This window comes from Necator americanus, chromosome X (genome assembly GCF_031761385.1).
Source record: "Necator americanus strain Aroian chromosome X, whole genome shotgun sequence".
In the NCBI taxonomy this organism is placed as follows: Eukaryota; Metazoa; Nematoda; class Chromadorea; order Rhabditida; family Ancylostomatidae; genus Necator; species Necator americanus.
This window is the reverse complement of record NC_087376.1, coordinates 24,266,868-24,284,987: the sequence shown is the minus strand read 5'-3', so window position 1 is coordinate 24,284,987 and position 18,120 is coordinate 24,266,868. Positions and strand designations below refer to the sequence as shown.

General features: G+C 40.0%; 1 protein-coding gene across 3 annotated transcripts in view; it reads right to left on the bottom strand.

Moving 5' to 3' along the window:
* The window catches only part of RB195_025236 (uncharacterized protein), a gene marked incomplete at both ends in the record, with an annotated part of 38,274 nt that extends 22,869 nt beyond the window's left edge, over positions 1–15,405 (bottom strand). For 2 of the 3 annotated variants that reach the window (XM_064213288.1, XM_064213290.1), the window contains 9 exons: positions 4,862–4,994; positions 5,054–5,194; positions 5,249–5,362; positions 8,615–8,716; positions 11,999–12,079; positions 13,677–13,777; positions 13,854–13,931; positions 14,032–14,130; positions 15,333–15,405. In XM_064213288.1, coding sequence (XP_064069170.1) covers positions 4,862–4,994; positions 5,054–5,194; positions 5,249–5,362; positions 8,615–8,716; positions 11,999–12,079; positions 13,677–13,777; positions 13,854–13,931; positions 14,032–14,130; positions 15,333–15,405 — 922 coding nt within the window. Of the gene's footprint in view, positions 1–4,861; positions 4,995–5,053; positions 5,195–5,248; positions 5,363–8,614; positions 8,717–11,998; positions 12,080–13,676; positions 13,778–13,835; positions 13,932–14,031; positions 14,131–15,332 lie in introns of all 3 variants that reach the window. The other variant, XM_064213289.1, reaches the window with a different exon arrangement.
* Positions 15,406–18,120: the final 2,715 nt, after the last annotated feature.

The window sequence follows — 18,120 nt, the reverse complement described above, 5'->3', positions numbered from 1 at the left end:
GAAGCGTTTTGGATAAATGCAAAAGGTCCAAAAATGAATAGAAAGGAAGAGTGCTTAGCCGTGACCAACGAGCTGGCTCTGTATCAAGACCTTTGCGGGTTTGATCTACGGGGTCATATGCGGGTCGCATCCTAATTAGTATCAGCGGAGCGATAGCACCACGCGGATATCCGCTAACATCACGGCAACGCGGCTACTAAGGTAGGCACAATGATTTGGGCTTTTTTGGTTTTAGTTTCCGGGTGTAATATCCTAGGGGATGATGACTTGTTCTGGATGAGGCATTTGAGAGGATATATTGCAAATGTTCTTACTTTCCAGGCTCTGACGAAGGCGACAACGCCGAAACGTTAGCCGTAATAAATTTGTTAACAATTTTGGCTGTTGCTTAAATTCGACTATCAACAAGTTGCAATCTCTATGCCAAGATTCAAGGAAAGTCGAACTTTCGCACTTCTGGAACCTGATAACAATTTTTATATTCAATCATCTTCATAAATAAGAGATAAACGTCCGGTAATTGTGGTCTTTTAACCAACACAGTGATATAGAACAGTTTACTGTCATTCAAACTTCTTAATTTTTCCCACATTTCTTCCTTTGCTACTGTAATCCTGCCCGCTGCGCGAAGAAGTCGTGTGTTGTAGAGCCTCTATGTGTACAGGCAGTTCTGGTAGCATGAATGTACAAATCTTCTCAGAGAATTCTTTCACTTGAGGGACGTAAAAGTAGTTTAAGAAAAACAATGGATAACGGAAAAAAACAGAAGCATGTATGCATCGATTTATTTTGAATAAGTTGCAGATATCCGCAACTAGAAAAATGAGCTGGATGAAAATTCACGTGTATAATAGAGTAACCTTACCGATTATATGTGCTGTGAGAAGCTTCCAGTGTATTTCCTGAACGAAGAGTGAGTAGCCATAGAATGTAATAAGGAATTGGTGAAAAAGAATGTAGAAATACAGTTTGACAAGCTTGATTTCAAAAATAAACGAAATCTATTATGGTGAGCAATCACCGATCCCTTAACCGCGCAATCGTAACGAATTATAATTAATTACGTAATTTTTTCGCCGTCCAACGCGAGTTCCCAAGTACATTCAATGATCGAGAGTACTTCAAACTCAAACAATTAAAGGCAGGGTATCATGATTTTGGTGCGAGCGAAGAGTTCGGGTAGTAGATGGTGGGACTCAGCGTGGTTCCGCTCATCTTTCACAAATCGCACTATTTCAGCTGCAACGCGTCACCCAACCGCACCGCACCCAAGGGCGAGCGTTCGAAGATCAGTTATGTCTTGTCCCCGTCCTATTCAAGTGAAACCAATGAATAGGCTGCTTTTGGGACCGTAACGTGTCCATAGAGGTAAGCTCAAATGCACCTCCTAGAAACTAAGGTGGTATTCATCATTATGTAACACCCTATCAAAGCCAACACACATGACAAAACATTTATGGACAAAGGTGGAAAGGTAGAGTTCTCGTCTATCGAGTGCATGTCGATGGTTCGGCACCCCACCAATGCAGAGTTTTGCATCATTATGGAGTATTTTCGTGACACACAGACAAACACACAGATACACACACACAGACTGAGCGCGTTATTATATAGTATGATGTAAATATAGTTGCCAAACGGGCATTTCTTTGAAAAGTGAAAAGAATACATCAATAATCTGAGAGATGATATCGAATTAACGTAGTTTCTTAAAAGAAACTCGTGAAATGTTATTATGGTCGCAAGCACACAATAACATTCCACTAGGAAGGAAAAAGGATAAAGTGCTCGAGGCTCAATCCCTCTTTTGTTTTCATCCTCCTAGGTAAAGATAGATATGATACTAGTTTCCAGATGGATGAAAGGTCTAGTTGGCCTAAAGCAGTTTCAACTCATTAGCCGTTCGTTCTGTGAAACCTCTTGTCACTGCTCCACACCTAAACAGCCAGAATCACAAACCCTCTCTCTCTAATCTCTCTCGTCAATTGGTTGCGAAGAGCCTGCCGTCAGTCGAGTTACAGTGTGGGTGCTAACAAGTCTTAAACACTTCGCAACGATCATCGATCCTACTCAAATACTTAGGGCGACTCGTCACTTCTTCCGAGAAGAGAATGTACGCAGACCAGATAAAAGCTTGCATAGTAACTTGTCCACAAATGAATCGGCTTATAGTTATGCTTAAAACATGTAACTCGACACTCATCCATTATAACATCAATTCGACGGGAGAGGCACAGGAATATTTTTTTGCCAAAAAATCATCTAACACTGAATGTACATTATTTCACAGGAACGATGCTCTCTCACTTTGGGACGACAATTGCGTATGTTAAAGATTGCTTTTTTTCTTGCCTCATGGCTCGGAACATCAACAGCGATGTTTCCCTCCCTTCTTTGGATTTTACATCCATCATTTTCAGCTTTAGTTTTTTTTTTCACCACCTCGTGGGAGACACTAGGAGCTTCTCATCGGGGACACAAATTCTAAATAACATGACTGTGATATAAGTAACTAAGGAAATAGCAATGAGCAATGAGCATGATCCATATACCCGGCTGTTACAAAAATAATGATCAGACGTTTATGTAGGAGTTTCCAAAGCAAAATCGCATCCCGAAAAACTCGTTCCAGTAGTTCTTCAGCTCCCTTATGCATTTTGGTTCCCTTTCATTGAGTCAAATGGGTGCCTGTAAAGAGGGCCCCGCAGATTTTCGAGCATGCCCCGATTATGCCTCGGCAGAGCAATTAGCTAAGGTGTGAGAAAAAGGTTAACCTTCGTTGCTACCTGAATAGCTGACTCTGCTCACCTATCGCTAGACGCTGCATCACCATGCTAGGTTATAATTCACGAGCTACTAGATTGTTCTGAGGAATCAGACAGATCCACTGGAATTTTTTGATGTGAGGTGATCTCAAATTTACAACTATACCAGAACTAATTGAAATCCTCGTGTAAAATAAGAGAGGAAGGTGCATCTAATAGCTCCAAATTACGTGTATGAAAATTTCCGGCAAAAATGGAACATTCCAGCTTTGAAAAATCATGAGAATGAGGCTTATTGTCATCTGCAAGTTCTAAGCTTTTTTGTAGCTTAATTTATTTGTGGACAGGTGGACCCTCTATACCTCTGACCTCTTATAAAAAAAAGAGTTAATTTGGTGAGATTTCTAGACTTCCTAAAGATAAGATCTAAGCAAAGCTCGCTCCAGTTCCCTTATTAGAATACCTCAGAAAATGGCATGTACTTTTAACCATATTGTTCTTTAATTTACATTTAAATTTTCTTTCACATCATTCTTCCTTACATATTTCCTTATACCTGTGTAGTTCTTTGCGTCTTTATGGCCAGAAGAGCATCTAAGACGGTTGTCTTCGTCTCAATAAGCGACTGGAGCGTGACCTCATCCAGATATGTTCGCGTATAGAACGGCACATCCACTAGACACGTAATATCTCGTAGGCATTCGCGGAGAATCCGCCGGGACCCTCTTTACCGTTCCCCGAGTCGAGTCAGATCAAAGGACTGAGAAAAATTAGTTTCCTTGAAGGGAAGTTTACATTAAAGCAATATTTAAGTATTAGGATTTGACGGATAGCTAAACTGTGGAAAGAAGTGAGTAATGAATGGAAATGTAACTAATCTAGTAGAAGATGAACAAGTCAAACAAGTTTTGAACTCGAAACAGAAAAAAAAACTACAGCAAATAAACAACTGGAAAGAAATTAAACAGAACTTACTGGATAACCAAAAACTTATTAAAAACAGTACAACAGGAAGATATATGACCTAGAATTTGTCTTTCGATGGTATCTACGAAGGGTGCATTGATATCTCATGTGAACGGAATCTACACTCTAGCGCACTCCAGTTTGTAAACCATCGTTAAGCCGAAAAACATTTAACTATTCGTTCGATGTGATCATTAGCGAGGTTCTCTTGAGATTTTCAAGATTAAGAGAAAAGTGGGTGTATATTTTAACACACTGACGACAATACGTGTTTTCCGCATTTCTGCTGGATGAAGGCACGTTTTTTCGCTTTCCCCTATCGACCGTGTCCGGATATCCGTCGTCTCTTTTATTTTGCTAAATTTTACTGTAATGTAATGAAATCATACTAAAAAGAATTTTCGCAACAAAAACTGAGGAAACTCCTTCATATGAGTGAAGAATTGCATCTACATTTTTATCATAGGACGTGACCCACTTATGACTTACAGTTTACCCGGTGGCCGTGACCCACATTGGGAAACATTATCGTCACTCCGTTAAAGGTGGCGTATCACGATTTTGACTTGCTGCGGAGTCTAAAGCGAAAGCGTAGAGTTGCGGTAGTAGTTTGCGGAATCCACGGTGGTTCCGGTCATCGTTCTTTGTTTTAATAGTTCCTACGAACTACATTAGAACGCGCCTCTATGAATGTGTTCCGATCTCTTCAGCAGCCTCTTCATTTCTCTCACTTGAATTGATTGCTGCGAAAACATCGTTGTTCTTCGACCGTTCGCATTTGAATGCGGGGCGTACACAAGGATGGGGCGTTGTGCAACTAAAATCATCGTGAAAAAACGGCGTCTTCCACGCTCTTTTTTCAAACGATTAGGGAAAAATGACAGGAACCACGTTCTGCAATTTACTACATAACTTCCTGCTTTCGCTGTAGTTTCCACACCACGTCAAAATCGTCATACGCTGCCTTTAAATTTGCTTATAAAAGTCAATGGGAAGCATTACTGAAAGGATTGCTTCGGATTTCAAATGAACCTCGCATAACACTGCCTCTTGTTTCATTCACTAAGTATCATGACAGGTGGAGTACATACTTTCAACAAAAAAAAAATCAAATGGGCAGAAACACGTACTCTCTTTCGACCCTTGGCTTCCTTTCACAGTAGGAAGCTGTGAAGGCTGCCTATTTCCACTGCTTGTTTGTGAACGTAACTGCTTTTGCACCACCATACTATTCATTGACTGGTTTACATGATCCATTTCGTTCTGTGAACAAATTAGACTTAAGCTAAAAAGAAAATTATAGCATTCCATTGCAAGTATACCTGCGACAACTTTAACATCTTTTCAGTTTCATTCCTTTGCTGCTCTAATGTAGCGTACTTTAGCTTTAAACTTGACACCTCCTCCATAAGGTTCAGTCTTTTTGACTCAAGTTCAGTACAATCACCCATATAGTGGTACTTCTAAAGAATTGTTGAAATTGATTTAGTGTGGACCAGATCAGTTGTGGCACTCACATCTTGCAGAAGTTCTTCAGTTGAGTTAAGACTATTCCGTTTCAACGCTAGAAGGGCTTCCAAATCTCTGATCTTTTCCTTCTGTGCACCAACTTGCTCATTTAGAACCGAAACCTAGAAGAAAAAATTGGACGTCTGTAAATGCCATGTAGAGAAAGCCTCACTATTTTATTGCTATGATGCTAGGATGATATCGGAAGGACACAGATCTACTGTTCTTCGCATAATGTTGTCGATGGCGAAATTGTACTGGAAAGATCCTACCACTGCCTTTTGTCACCAGTTACCACATCAAACGGGTTGGAACTGCAGCAGTTGTTCGTTGATTCATGTCACCAACCAAGCAAACGAGATTTCCTAGTATTCCGTCGGAGCGGAGCGCGTTGGGAATGCAGATTTCGATCACTCTCCTAATGATGAACACCTAGTAGATCGTAGAGCGGCCAGGACGAAAGCCAGCTTGCTCGTCGCGCGTCGTTTCTTCGCGAAGTTTAATATGTCGGTCCAGGATAATCCGCTCCAAAACCTTGTATATAACACCAAGCAAAGAGGTTCCTCGTTAGCTCCCAAGGTCCGTGAAAGATAACTTCTTGTGGAAGGGAATTTTGATAGCGTGTTTCCACGAGTCAGTTATCCTTTCGTCTATCCATATTGAACAGATGATCTTTGTCATCTCACGAATCCCAGGCGGAGCGAGATATTTTAGCATTTCTGCGCTAATCCCGTCGTCTCCACAAAATTTTCCATTCTTCATTTTTTGAATACAGACTAGAACCTCCGACTCGGTCGGTGTTTCCTCGTTAGCCGCAAATGTCAATCTATGAACGTCCTCGAGTTCAAGAGCTGATGGCACTTGCCGGATAAGATCCTTCGAAATTGGTAGAGTTGCTTCACCGACAGACAGCTCATTGACAGTGAGTGTTGAGAACTGGAGGACAACTTTTCATCTTGCCGCTATACTATTTCAGTAAAGCATAAGCGACCTTCCGAATCTTCTCCTTCCACGCCTTCTCAAACCTCTTCGTTTTTGACGTCCATTCGTTGTCGAGGTCTTTTTGCAGTTGGCGACAAATCACCCTCCTCAGACTCCTTTCATGACTGAAATCGCCAGTGCTACAGATGGCACACACAAAGTTATATGTGGATCTTATCTCCGTAGATACAAAAGCGAACTTTTTTCGCGGCATTAAATCCGAGAGCGTTTCTCTTTCAGTGTTCTGGATGCACTCTGTGAAGAAATCTGCAGAAAGCTTCTTTTTGGTACGCAGTCCATCATGAACAGAGACACTTTGGCGGAATTTCGTTCTGGATTCTTCGTTTTTCAAACCTGTCATATCGATTTTCGGTTGAAAAGGAACCCTTCTGTTTCTGTTGTAGAGCTGCATCCTAAAGCTGGGAAGAACTACACGGTCGGTGGTCAGAGTCGAACGCCACTTCCCAACCAGACCACTTCCGAGCTAAAGTTTGAGAATTCTCATCTTTCGCTTGCACTGCTCTTCAGACCTCAAAAGGATTGGCCTTGCCACGTAAGCTGATGGCGTCGATGATTGGTATTAAACATGGAGGCAATGATGAGGTCCGTCTGTTCCGATAAATCGACCACACAGCTACTGCTATCCAACTTGCGTTTCTGTTGTTGTTGAAGTCATATCTTCGCATTTTCGTCGATTCCGACAATAAACACGTGCTGGCTGGATATTTTAGACATCAACGCATTGATTTCATCGAAGAAGGCGTCCTTACTGTTGTCCTCAGCAGTTTACGTAGGTGCATAGGGACATACGATCCAGAGTGTACGACCTCTGTGATCCCGTAGTCGTACAAAGGCGCATCCGGACGACGTTGAGCCAAATTCCTCCACCAGGTTGTTGTAGTCGGTCCTCATAGCTATCACACCACCATTTATCCTCTTTTCATCAGCCTCGCCGCAGCATACAGTGTAATCTCTGTTACTGTTGATGGACAGGTCTCTGATGCGTGCTTCCTGTTGCGCAGCAAACGGCACATAGAGATATCACACCAGCCTACAGGGCTGTTTGTTGCAGTTCACTCGACAAAGTGCGGCAGTTTAGCGTGACGAAACGAATGGTTGTTTCCAAAGATTCCATGCTCCGTTCAGGCAGCTTACCTTTCAGGTTGTGGGCTTTGACGACGTGCTGCACCTTTTCGCAATGTATGGGAATCTTTCGCCATATAACAGTGCAGGTTATATAGCTAGTACGTCCTCAATGCTTACATTCGATTGCGTTTAGTAAAAACAGGACAACCACGAGCAGGTAGGAATCAGACTTGTATACGCGGTCCCATGGTACATACAACAAATCTATCCCATTAATAAATTGTTCCCTCGCTTATCTCATATTTCAGGTATTCCGAGCATCAGCAAAGTGAAAGTAACTAAGGTTTTGGTAGCAATTTACTGCTTGACTTGATGCCTACCAATTCTACTTCACCAAAAGATTAAAATACACTTAGCAAACTTGCAATCACGTTACAAAACAGTCAATATTCAAAACTTGTAATTTCTATTCATGTTTTAAACGAAACACTCCGAAAGATGTGTTGATGAAAGATGTAATCTTTCTTGAAACTAACCTAAATCTCACAGAACTCGATTTTTTTCCTTCGCAAACATTTGTAAGCTTACAATGAGAACAGCACAAACTTGCAACGAACTTTGATGATAAAATATTGCAGCAAAATATGTTTTAAAGAGAAAGACCTGGTTCATAAATGATAAAAAATGCATGTGTATGGAAGTGAAAAGTCAGAGAATCAGTTTAAAAATAAATCGGAAAGCGGTAAGCAAAACTAACTATATTACAGAAAAACGAATGATCACTATTAACATAACCGCTGACCTCAATGCAACGAACATTAATCATTAAAATAATTACTTCGAAATATCAATGAGTCAGACATTTCTGTGAATGCGCTGTCGGAAAACTGGCTGCTGACAAACACTGGAACATTCTTAGGCTTTTGGGTTCCGCATTTTTCATTCCCATCAATATTAAATAAGACATTAATAAAAACAATATTTAGTACACCGGGCGACTTCATAGAACGGATGAAAAATGATTGACAAAGATATCTAACCGCAGTTCGTCGATCAATGCCATTGACATTTCTTCATTAATGATCAGCATTTTATTTTACGCTGCTTTTTTGGAAAGTAATACTAGGACTATTAACATATGAACATAGTGGTTCCACTAAAACATCAAATGAGGAGATTTCACCAAACTCTTCCGTCATGTTTTCACATCCTAAAGCTACAGATCTATTAGTTCTGTGTTTAAAATTAAGTGTTTAGAGTAGCAAATTCAGAAATTAATTTTGGGATTGTGGAACACCTAGAATTACCTGCAGCGAAAGACTGTCTCTAGCCATAGCAAGTCGATGGACCTTCTCTTGCATTTCCGGATACTCTGGGCACGAAACTGTCGACATCGAAGGAGATGAACTCTAAAAAATCCGGAATGAGAAATATTGATTTAATTAGTGCCACGTTCAGTAATCCCACTTGGTAATTTGCTTCCGCTTCAAATTTCTTTCTGTAACACATCCAAACAGAAGACGAACGTTGAATGAGGGAATAAAAACTGATATATGGAAATGCAGTTGCACAGGTTAGAATGAAAATCACATCTGTTCATCCCGAAAGCAATGTTTCACATTCAACTTACCTTTGATTTCGATTTGAGAGAAGCCATTGCGATATTATCGAGCACTTTTCCAGCTCATCTACGCAGAGACATATGGGCCTCGCAATAAGAAAGTTATTCGAGAGGAAAGGATGAAGTCGCGAAAGATTTTTTTTCGAATTCTGAGAAATTGAAAGCGAACCTGAGCTGCTATAAATGTAAGAAAAAGAAACAGCTAGAGCTAAAACTATGTGAACAGTTACATGAGTGGTTCCTGGTTAATTCAATAGGATTGTCACTGCTTCACATTTTCGCTGGCAGACCTTACTTGCTCGACGGACTCGGGGATGAATACATGAGAGGTTTCCATCTTAGTTATGTCATTAAATCTTCAGAAAACTGTTAGCTATCACTGCAGACGTTTTTATTCTTTGATATGTGCATGCAGGACTGCGAGATCGCCCAAAAATAAACTGTGAACCATTATATTTTGAAAGTCAGGGCGAATTCACATACCGTTGCACGTTATCCTATTGGTAATCCACCAGATTCCAACATAAACAGGTGATAATTGAGAGATTAGTACTGTTATACACGAATATAACTGATGAACTAATTAGAAAACCCATTTACGGAATAGAGAAACAGCTGATGCTTATAATATGAAACGAATTCACCGATGTCGTGATCAAAAAAAGAAAGTATGACATCAAGTGTTTCTGTACGGGTTAGAAAGCATAATAGGCACACAGACCAGATCAATGGAGTGGTATACCTTTTCGGAGAAGTTAATAGCTCACCAAACTGCTTTGACTGGCCCATCCTGCTCCATGTTTTGCCCGTAGAACAGAAGTAGCGGTAGGAATGACTGACTGTTGTCCAACAGAATACTTTGAATCACTAAAGCTCCGATATATTCTGCGGTGTTTGCTTCTCATACGGTACGGTGGAGGTGGAGGAAGATATGAGCAGGATGACCCGGATGACGAACCAAGTCCAGAATCCGAGTAGTGTGTAACATACGGTAGTGCAACCCGTAGTGATGACCTACGACAAGGCTTCTGTTGCTAAGAAATCGATGGTTAATAAACTGCTTCAAAATAGAACGTTCAACTATTTTTAGAGCTTTTAGAAGGATACAGATCATACTGTCCGTTGTAATGAATCCCATAAACTTAAGCGCACCTACAAATCTCGAAAAATATAGGAAATTTCGCACTGGTATAACAAGTGCATCCAGCTATTTATTAGAATTTTTCAAGAATTGCATAATTATCCGCTTGTCGCATGAAGGATGAAACACTACAGCATCGTTTATGTTTGCAAGTGCCGATGATTAAACTGATCAGTGCGACGAGAACTCCTTTTGATAACACTCCCGTGAAATACGCTTATCTCTGACCAAAGAACCCATAAGTATAAAGTTACTTCTCATCTATAGTTAAATAACAAGGAAGAATGATGTAGATGTACGACTCATCGGTATTCACTTCTTCCAATTAATGAGGTACTATTAAACTACCCAAATTGGAAAAATCCTAATGTACTACCTGTGTGTTTTAAAAAAATCACGGAACGTGTTCCCATTTCCATTCCTCTGGAAGTAGACTGGTTGTTCACTTAAAAATATCTCGTTCTGACTAGTGCTAGAGCCGCCAGAAAGGATAATATAGTCATGAAAATCATTGATGCAGGACGAAGTATTCATCGACATGAGTATGCTTCAGAGTAATTCAGAGATACATTATTGTGGGTCGATGCTCCGCAGGAGTATGCAGAGTGAACTCAATGTGAGTATGCTGCATATTCCGCCAAGCGTAGTTGCGGTGAGCAGCAACTGTCCTATCGCCCGCTCCTCTTCCTCACATGCTACCATACATTTGCCCTTCCTTCTTTCGCAGCTTCTCGGACCAATCAGTGAGAGACCTCAAGCTCTTTCTCGTTATTAATATATATATATATATATATATCCAACTTCCCAATATGTACGAGGAATTTTTTTTTTCGGAAAATGTAAACCTACTATTCTCACCGCGAATTAAACACTAAAAGATGCTAGACAAAAATATATTGAGAAAAAAAGAAACTGCTGCTGGTACATTTACGGCAAGGAACGAACAAAAACGGAGGACGCTGCCAGCTCATGCTAATTGTGTTAGTATTGGAAAGCTCACACCCCCTCAACTAGTAAGTAACAAGTAATTCATTCTTGAAGGTAAGGTGTAATGTGAAATAGAAGATACTCCTCACAATGTTCTTATGTTTTCGAGCATGTGTTTAATTCCAAGAGGATCACAGGGAAATAAGAAACGAAAGAATAGAGATCCTGCCTGGCCCATAAACAGATGAGAGACGGGCAGAGTCTGCAGCATTACGGCCCCTCCAGGGATGCCAGCGAAACAAGGACTGCTTCCAGCCGACTAAGTGGTGTACTTTATCTAATAGAATAACACCATTAAAACCTTCAATAATCTTACCCACTCAGTAATTGCTTTTCAACTAATGCTGTACATGAAAGCATCAGATCTACAATTATTTCTCTCCCTCATCCATTTTTATTGCATTATTTGATTTTTACTTCTTCACCCTCACACAATTTAACTAACATCTTCAGAGTAGCCATTGCTATGGCCGTCCTGCTTAGTAAATTTTGCTTGAACCAAAACAGTTCTTTCATTCATAATCCAGCACGACACCTGTTGTTTCCGAACGAATTCTGCGGCTCAGAAACGATTGGATAAACTCCAATCGTTTCTGAGCCGCAGAATTCGTTGTTTTGTAACTTTAGTGGCACTCTGAAAACGCGCCTGTGCCTGGATCCTCTATTACACATTGTCGAACATATGTAGGAGAGAGAGGTACGAAATGCAAAACACGATGACAGCGGATGGCAGTTTTCCTATGAGCACAGGAAGCTTTGCATGTGCATCGACGCAAACTTTCTAGAAGTGTGATTGGTAGGGTAATGTGTTGACAAGAGGAGCGCTTTGAAAAGAAGAGGAAAAAAGCACATAAAAACATGCAGAAGGGCACACAAAACGAGGGCAGCGAGGAACGTTTAAGTTACTGAGTGATAACATGAAGTATGTGATAAAGAACTTACACAACTACCTGTCAGCCACTGTATAATTTTGAGTTGAGTCTCTGCATCCGGTTTTTCTGTTAATGTTTGTTCTTCAATAGCCTAAAATTCGAAAGTTTAAATCAGCTATTTTAGCCACTTAAAAAATGTTATTTAGTACCGATTTTGCAAAAAAAGAAACACCAATGCACGAATAGCAAGAACTGTTTGATGGCAACAGAGATCGGTAATAAGAGATATCATGTGCAAGTTTTGCACCGTATTCCTTCTCGAACAGCTTTTTTCACAATATCTTAAAGGACTAAAAGAGAATTTTAAATATCATTTTCAGTACTATTTCATTTTTCTATCTCATTCAAAATTACAACGCTTAATAACACTGTCACGCTTTATCGGTGAGGAGGAAGGGAGTGAATCATCTAATGATAGTGAATTGCTACTTGTAAGTAGTAGTCACTGTTGCAAGTAGTAGTCACTATTATACAAACATTTCAGTTACCACAGAAACAATTTATTAAATCGTTAATAGCTGCGCAGTGAACAAACGGTGAACTGTATGATGCGAAGAATGGTTAATGCTAGTTTTTGCAAAGTGTAAATATTCCCAAGATGACAAGATCAAAAGTTCATTGATTTTCAACGTTTCAACGCGTTCCAAAAGATCCAGATATGCATGTTGCCGCCGACTACTACTTTTCATTTTACTTCAATGTTAAAAAATTATAACCAGCAGCAAAAGATCGTTTTGCTGTTTGTTTGTATCCGAAAAATTTGCACGAACTTCCGAATCTTCCAAAACCTCAAATTTTTCTCAATTAAATTTCTGCAACATCTATCAACGTTTTTATTTCCACAATCCATTGCATTCACTTCACAGACAAAAATGTACACGTGTTTAACGTCTAATAACGCTGTGGGATTAGAAAATGAGTATCAACGGCAGGATTATCGCGACAACTTGGAATAGAGCAGAATTTTTGCAGGAGCTGATGTTTTCATTAATTCGGACTTACCGTGGTCGTTATTAACAAATAGACAATTCAAAGGATTGGATCGACTTCATAGAACTGTTTAAGAACCTAATCCTGGCAAAACATAGGTACTTATACCACACTTCATTCCTTTTTATAAGTTGATAACCAAAATTGAGTTCTGTCTCGTATATACTGGATTGGGTAATAGGTGGTAAGTTTTACCAAACTTAAAAATGCAAATAGGAATAAAAACATTCGCAAAATATTGCATAAAACTAAATCAGGCAAGAGATAAAAGAGAATGTCGTGTTCTAAAAGAAGTTATTATACTTTTTTTTTCAATTCTATTGGCATCTTTTTTACATACAATTACAATACAATATTACAATTAAAGTGTAGCGATAAATGGTCAAAACAGAGTACCTTCGATGTCACCTTCCTCCCTTTAATCGAGATTATAAATAACGAAGTGCACAATAAAGAATAAATAGAAAAATAGATGGTTAAGAAAGCATAAAATCAGATACGAAGATATCTCTCTCAAAGGTCCAGATGGAAAATGGCATCAACTACTATACAAGAAGAGGATTTCATGAAATCTCTCTCAGTCTCTTCCTTACAAAACAGTGAACTAATTCACTGTTCACTGTTTTGTAAGGAAGAGATTTTTCAACTAATTAACGGTGATAACAGACATCTTTCTCAAGAAACGATTCAGCACCCACCTTTAAAAATTCGCTGTATATCTTTGGCGGATTGCATAATGAGGATGATGAAGTAGGTACATCTGAAGGTGGCGACTCTACCCCTGATGAAGCATCAGATCCTGAAACTGGCAGAAAATGTCGGCAACGGACAATATCCTGAAACATGCATGCACGTGCCAGTTTGATCCCTCCAACCTTTGCTGCTCCAATCACTTGCCTTGGTTGAGCGATCATCCTCAACATCGTGCGCGGTTGTGCTCTCCAAATCTAGCTCTTAATATGCAGTACACTAAAGTCACCCCGTAAGTTAGTTCCAGTCTAGTTGAAGTCACTTCACTTCTATGAACAAATAAAATTGCATATGGTCAAGTACCTTCATCAATATCCCGTCGCATGTTTTCAGCTGTCCACGGTTCCGCCTTACAAGGCTGAGGCGAGCCGTTCTCACTGGAAGGTCCTCGACACTTGCTCCCTAAACTACAAAACTTGAATGTTCAGAATGTTGGAATACCGTCGAAAATGTGCAAAAAAGATTAGTCAGAAGGAATATAAGGAAGGACTTGTAAGGAAAGGAACTCCGCACCGATTCCTGTTTGTTCGATTTCATGCATAGCGAATTATACTCGCTACTGAAAAGGCGGATACATATAAATGGCAGAACAATGCGTTGGGGGAGAGCTTCCCACCAAGTGGCGAACGAGCAACAGCGAAATTATGACTCTGAGATAGGATAAGATATAAAGCAATATGAGAAGTTCTCGAGTAAAAGTCAAGATCTTCGACAATGAGATTGAAAATGCCTGCATCATGGCGGCAATGAAGCCGGGACACAACGGGATGCTCTCTTCCGGGAGCAATGTAAGTGGAAGGCACGATCAATGACTATCACAGCCCCTACGGATAATCGTTGACTAGAAGCAGCCCTATTCATATGGAGTAAGCGTAAAAATGAAATCCAATTCTCTGCAAGCCTGTTTGCCGCAACTGTACCGATTGATCGAATATTGCGTTCCTCGGATATTTCCCAAGAACTACGAAGTCATGAGCGAAACTTGCCGATGTTTTCAACAGAAGAATGTTTGATTCATGTTGAGGGGATAGAAAATGAATCGATCACAACTTAAAGAATGGGAGAAAGACAAACACATTCAGATAAATCATGAACATAACATACAAGCGTTCTCCGCGTATGTTTATGGGCAGGTCTACGAAACAAAAAAGCAAAGTGGAGTAGCAACTGCTAGCAAGCGACTTAACGGAAAGCAAATGCATTAGACAGAAAAAAAGAAAGTGGGCGATTTCTTATTTATTGAATCACAACTGAATAATAATCTCAAATGAATAGGAAATGGAACAACATTTATCAGAGTTATGAAGAATAAAACAAAAATGGATTAAGGACTTCAAAAGAAAAAATTGGATGGGAAAGGAAAATGTGAATGCAACAACCGAACAAACAATTGTTCAAAACATGGACTACTACTTGAGAATAGTAATGTCATTTGCAATACCGTCTGAGACTGAGAGAGACATGAGGCTGTAACTATGAAATTGTAAGAGGAAAGCAGCAAAGAAATACGCGCATCAGCAGAAGAGGGAAGTTTTGGGGTAGAATTGTAGCGTTAACGCTTGCTTTGTGAAAAAGCAACTAGAAAAAATCTGACAACAACTCACCATTTATGATAATTTCGTCCAGTTGTGCAAGAGCGGAGTTGAGAAGAAGATTTGCTTCTGCAAATCCATCCATACTGAAGGGATCTGCAGGAGGAATCCCTTCACAGAGTTCTAAATAATACGAAGGAAAAAATGCATGAGTGTGATATCTGTTGCTTAATAGAACTTCTAGGCATTCGAAAACGTATGAGAGAACCAATCGAATTTAATTCATAAGCAGAGAAGATTGTAGAGAGAATAGAAACGCGAAAATGTATCAAAATGCTGTCAGTCAAACATGTAAATTACAAACAAATGGAAGATGTCATAGACGCGGAAGGCATTCGAAATTTGAGTCGAATAATAGACGACTGCAGTTCGTAGAAGAACCGGCTTGATTCCAAGAAAGAGCAGGCGAGATGACTAGATGTTCTTTCTAGCATTCAGTTCATGTTTCAAGGTCTTTGAAGACCACCTTTAACTTCGAGAAGTAAGCCCAGACATAAACATTAGAAGGAAAGAATAGCATACAGCTGTTTTGAAGAGCAAGACGTGGAACTACAGGACAATGCGGAGTGTATTGACCATTTACCAGACCGAGTAGCCTCACGTAGAGTCAAACAACTTGAGAGTCACTTAAGCCTTAAGCACACAACTATAGAGAATTGCTGTTTAGCTGAACCGAGGTAGGATTCTTATCTTTATATGCATGATGATTACGTTCACGCCATTTGATCTTATCACACCATTCTATGGTTTTTTTTTTTGGGAAGAAGACGAAAAAAGCTTCGGTACTTTATAGAAGGAATATAGGATATGAAATCAAGACTAGATATCCTTGAAACTTTGTACTCACCCCTTCAGCAAGAAGGCTGCACAATTATTCAGCAATGCTTAGATTTATAAAAAAGGATGAAGAGAATTGTTGTTAGCAAGAAAAGCAGACTTAGTTCCGTACGATTTCTCTTACCACCTCAATTGAAGGTTACATACAACTAGTGTCCACTGAAATCTACTTCTTAAGCTGTATGAAAATTTTGATTCACGCTGTGGGAATTCTAGCGCCCCGTTACGACGACTTCACAAATTTCCGATCTCCTAACAGTTTGATCTCCTCTGCATTTCAGAAGGAACAGATCAAAAGAAGTTTTGCTGATTACCGTTATCAGCTAGTTCGATAATACAACATCTTTACAGATATGCGCAACACCCGGACAATTTTATGTAGACTTCTGTATTCATAGTACTCTGACTTGAAGGAACTCTACAAAGTCCGAGGGTTCGACTTTCTGCAATGCTCAGCGTCACTACACAATGTGTCGATTACTGAGGACGTTTTGGAAAACCGCTCTAAAGCAGTTGCAAGGCAAAAGCTCTACATTTGACCATTTACATTTACCGTCCCCCCATTTTTCGAATCCAAATCTCAGTGTGATTAACGGTTTAGAGCTGATTTTGCCCATAGATACTCTGCAAGCAATTCTAAACAACCTTAACCCATTTGGTTGCTGCGCACGTTTTAGCACAACTCTGTTCGTCTAAAATGGTTTTTCTAGCACGTTCATTCAAACATTCATGCGTAAAAAGGAAATCAAAAAGGATTTCCTGTGAAGGAAAAATCTGAAAATCCAATTGAAAATTAGTCAAGGGCGCGTTATCGAAAAAGATTCAACTCTCGTAGTGAGTCCGTGTAGACGTCCTGAGGACTGATGGCTTTAACAGCTCGTCATATTTCATATTTCTGGATATGCGACGGCAGTTGCGCGTTCTCAACGTAAGTTGTAAACTACATCCCGATCTTACTTACTGCTTAATCTTGGAAATCCCTCTAAAAACAGCTTCCAAGGTATAGGCTATTTAGTAGCCAAAACTATTTCAAACTAAACGTACTGTCGTTGCAAAGCCCACTTTCAACTGAGTGAAGTATCGGAAACGCCATCTTAGTGGAATATGTATGGTCTCACTGACATTACATTCTCTTTCCAGATTTCACTAGTACCGATAGAATACACAATTCAAGGTAACGGAAGAAACTCATAATTTTAGATGGTGCTCTGCACGTAGGGTTACCATAATCGTATTCATAAAGTCGGGTGAAAAAGACCTGAACTACGGTGCAGCTGCGTAAGCTGCTGCGTTCCAAGCGGCACACTGGAGATAGCGGTTGGAATTGAAGTGGAACCATTGCGAAGTGCAGTGATGAGAGGTGCTAGCAAGTGCCTATATGCGATAGGAGTAGCCGTACCATCCTCAGGTGAAGGGGGGCAAGCTCGTGGGGTGCTGCTCAAGTGATGAGGATCCCTTCGCCAACCGTTGAAAAGTGAAGACTGTAATCTCGCCAACCTCCAAATCTGAAGGGGGTTTCTTCGTCAAGCGTTCAAAAGTGAAGGACGTCGGAACACAGGCTCCGACCATCGCATCTATGAACAAAGGTCCCAACTTTACTTTAACCGCTACACTCCACTGCACCGCTTCAAGTGCAGCCGCTCCGTGCTTTCATTTTGTTTTGGCCCCAGTACAGCATCTGTTCGAAAATTGAATTGAATGAGATAAAATGAGAAGATATGCATTACTTCGAATACGAGAAACTGAAGATTAAACGAGTTATTTGATAAGAAGAGCAAAGTCGTTATTCGATCGACTTCGACTTGTGGAAAGGTGTGCTCACCATTTAAAATAAGAACCTTCCCTCAGCTCTTTTACTTCTAATGCATATTTTTTCCAAATAGTACCAGTAACAATGAGCTTAGCTCGTAAGCAAATTTGATGGCACTCATATTGACACATTCCGTAGTTTGTTTCGTACACT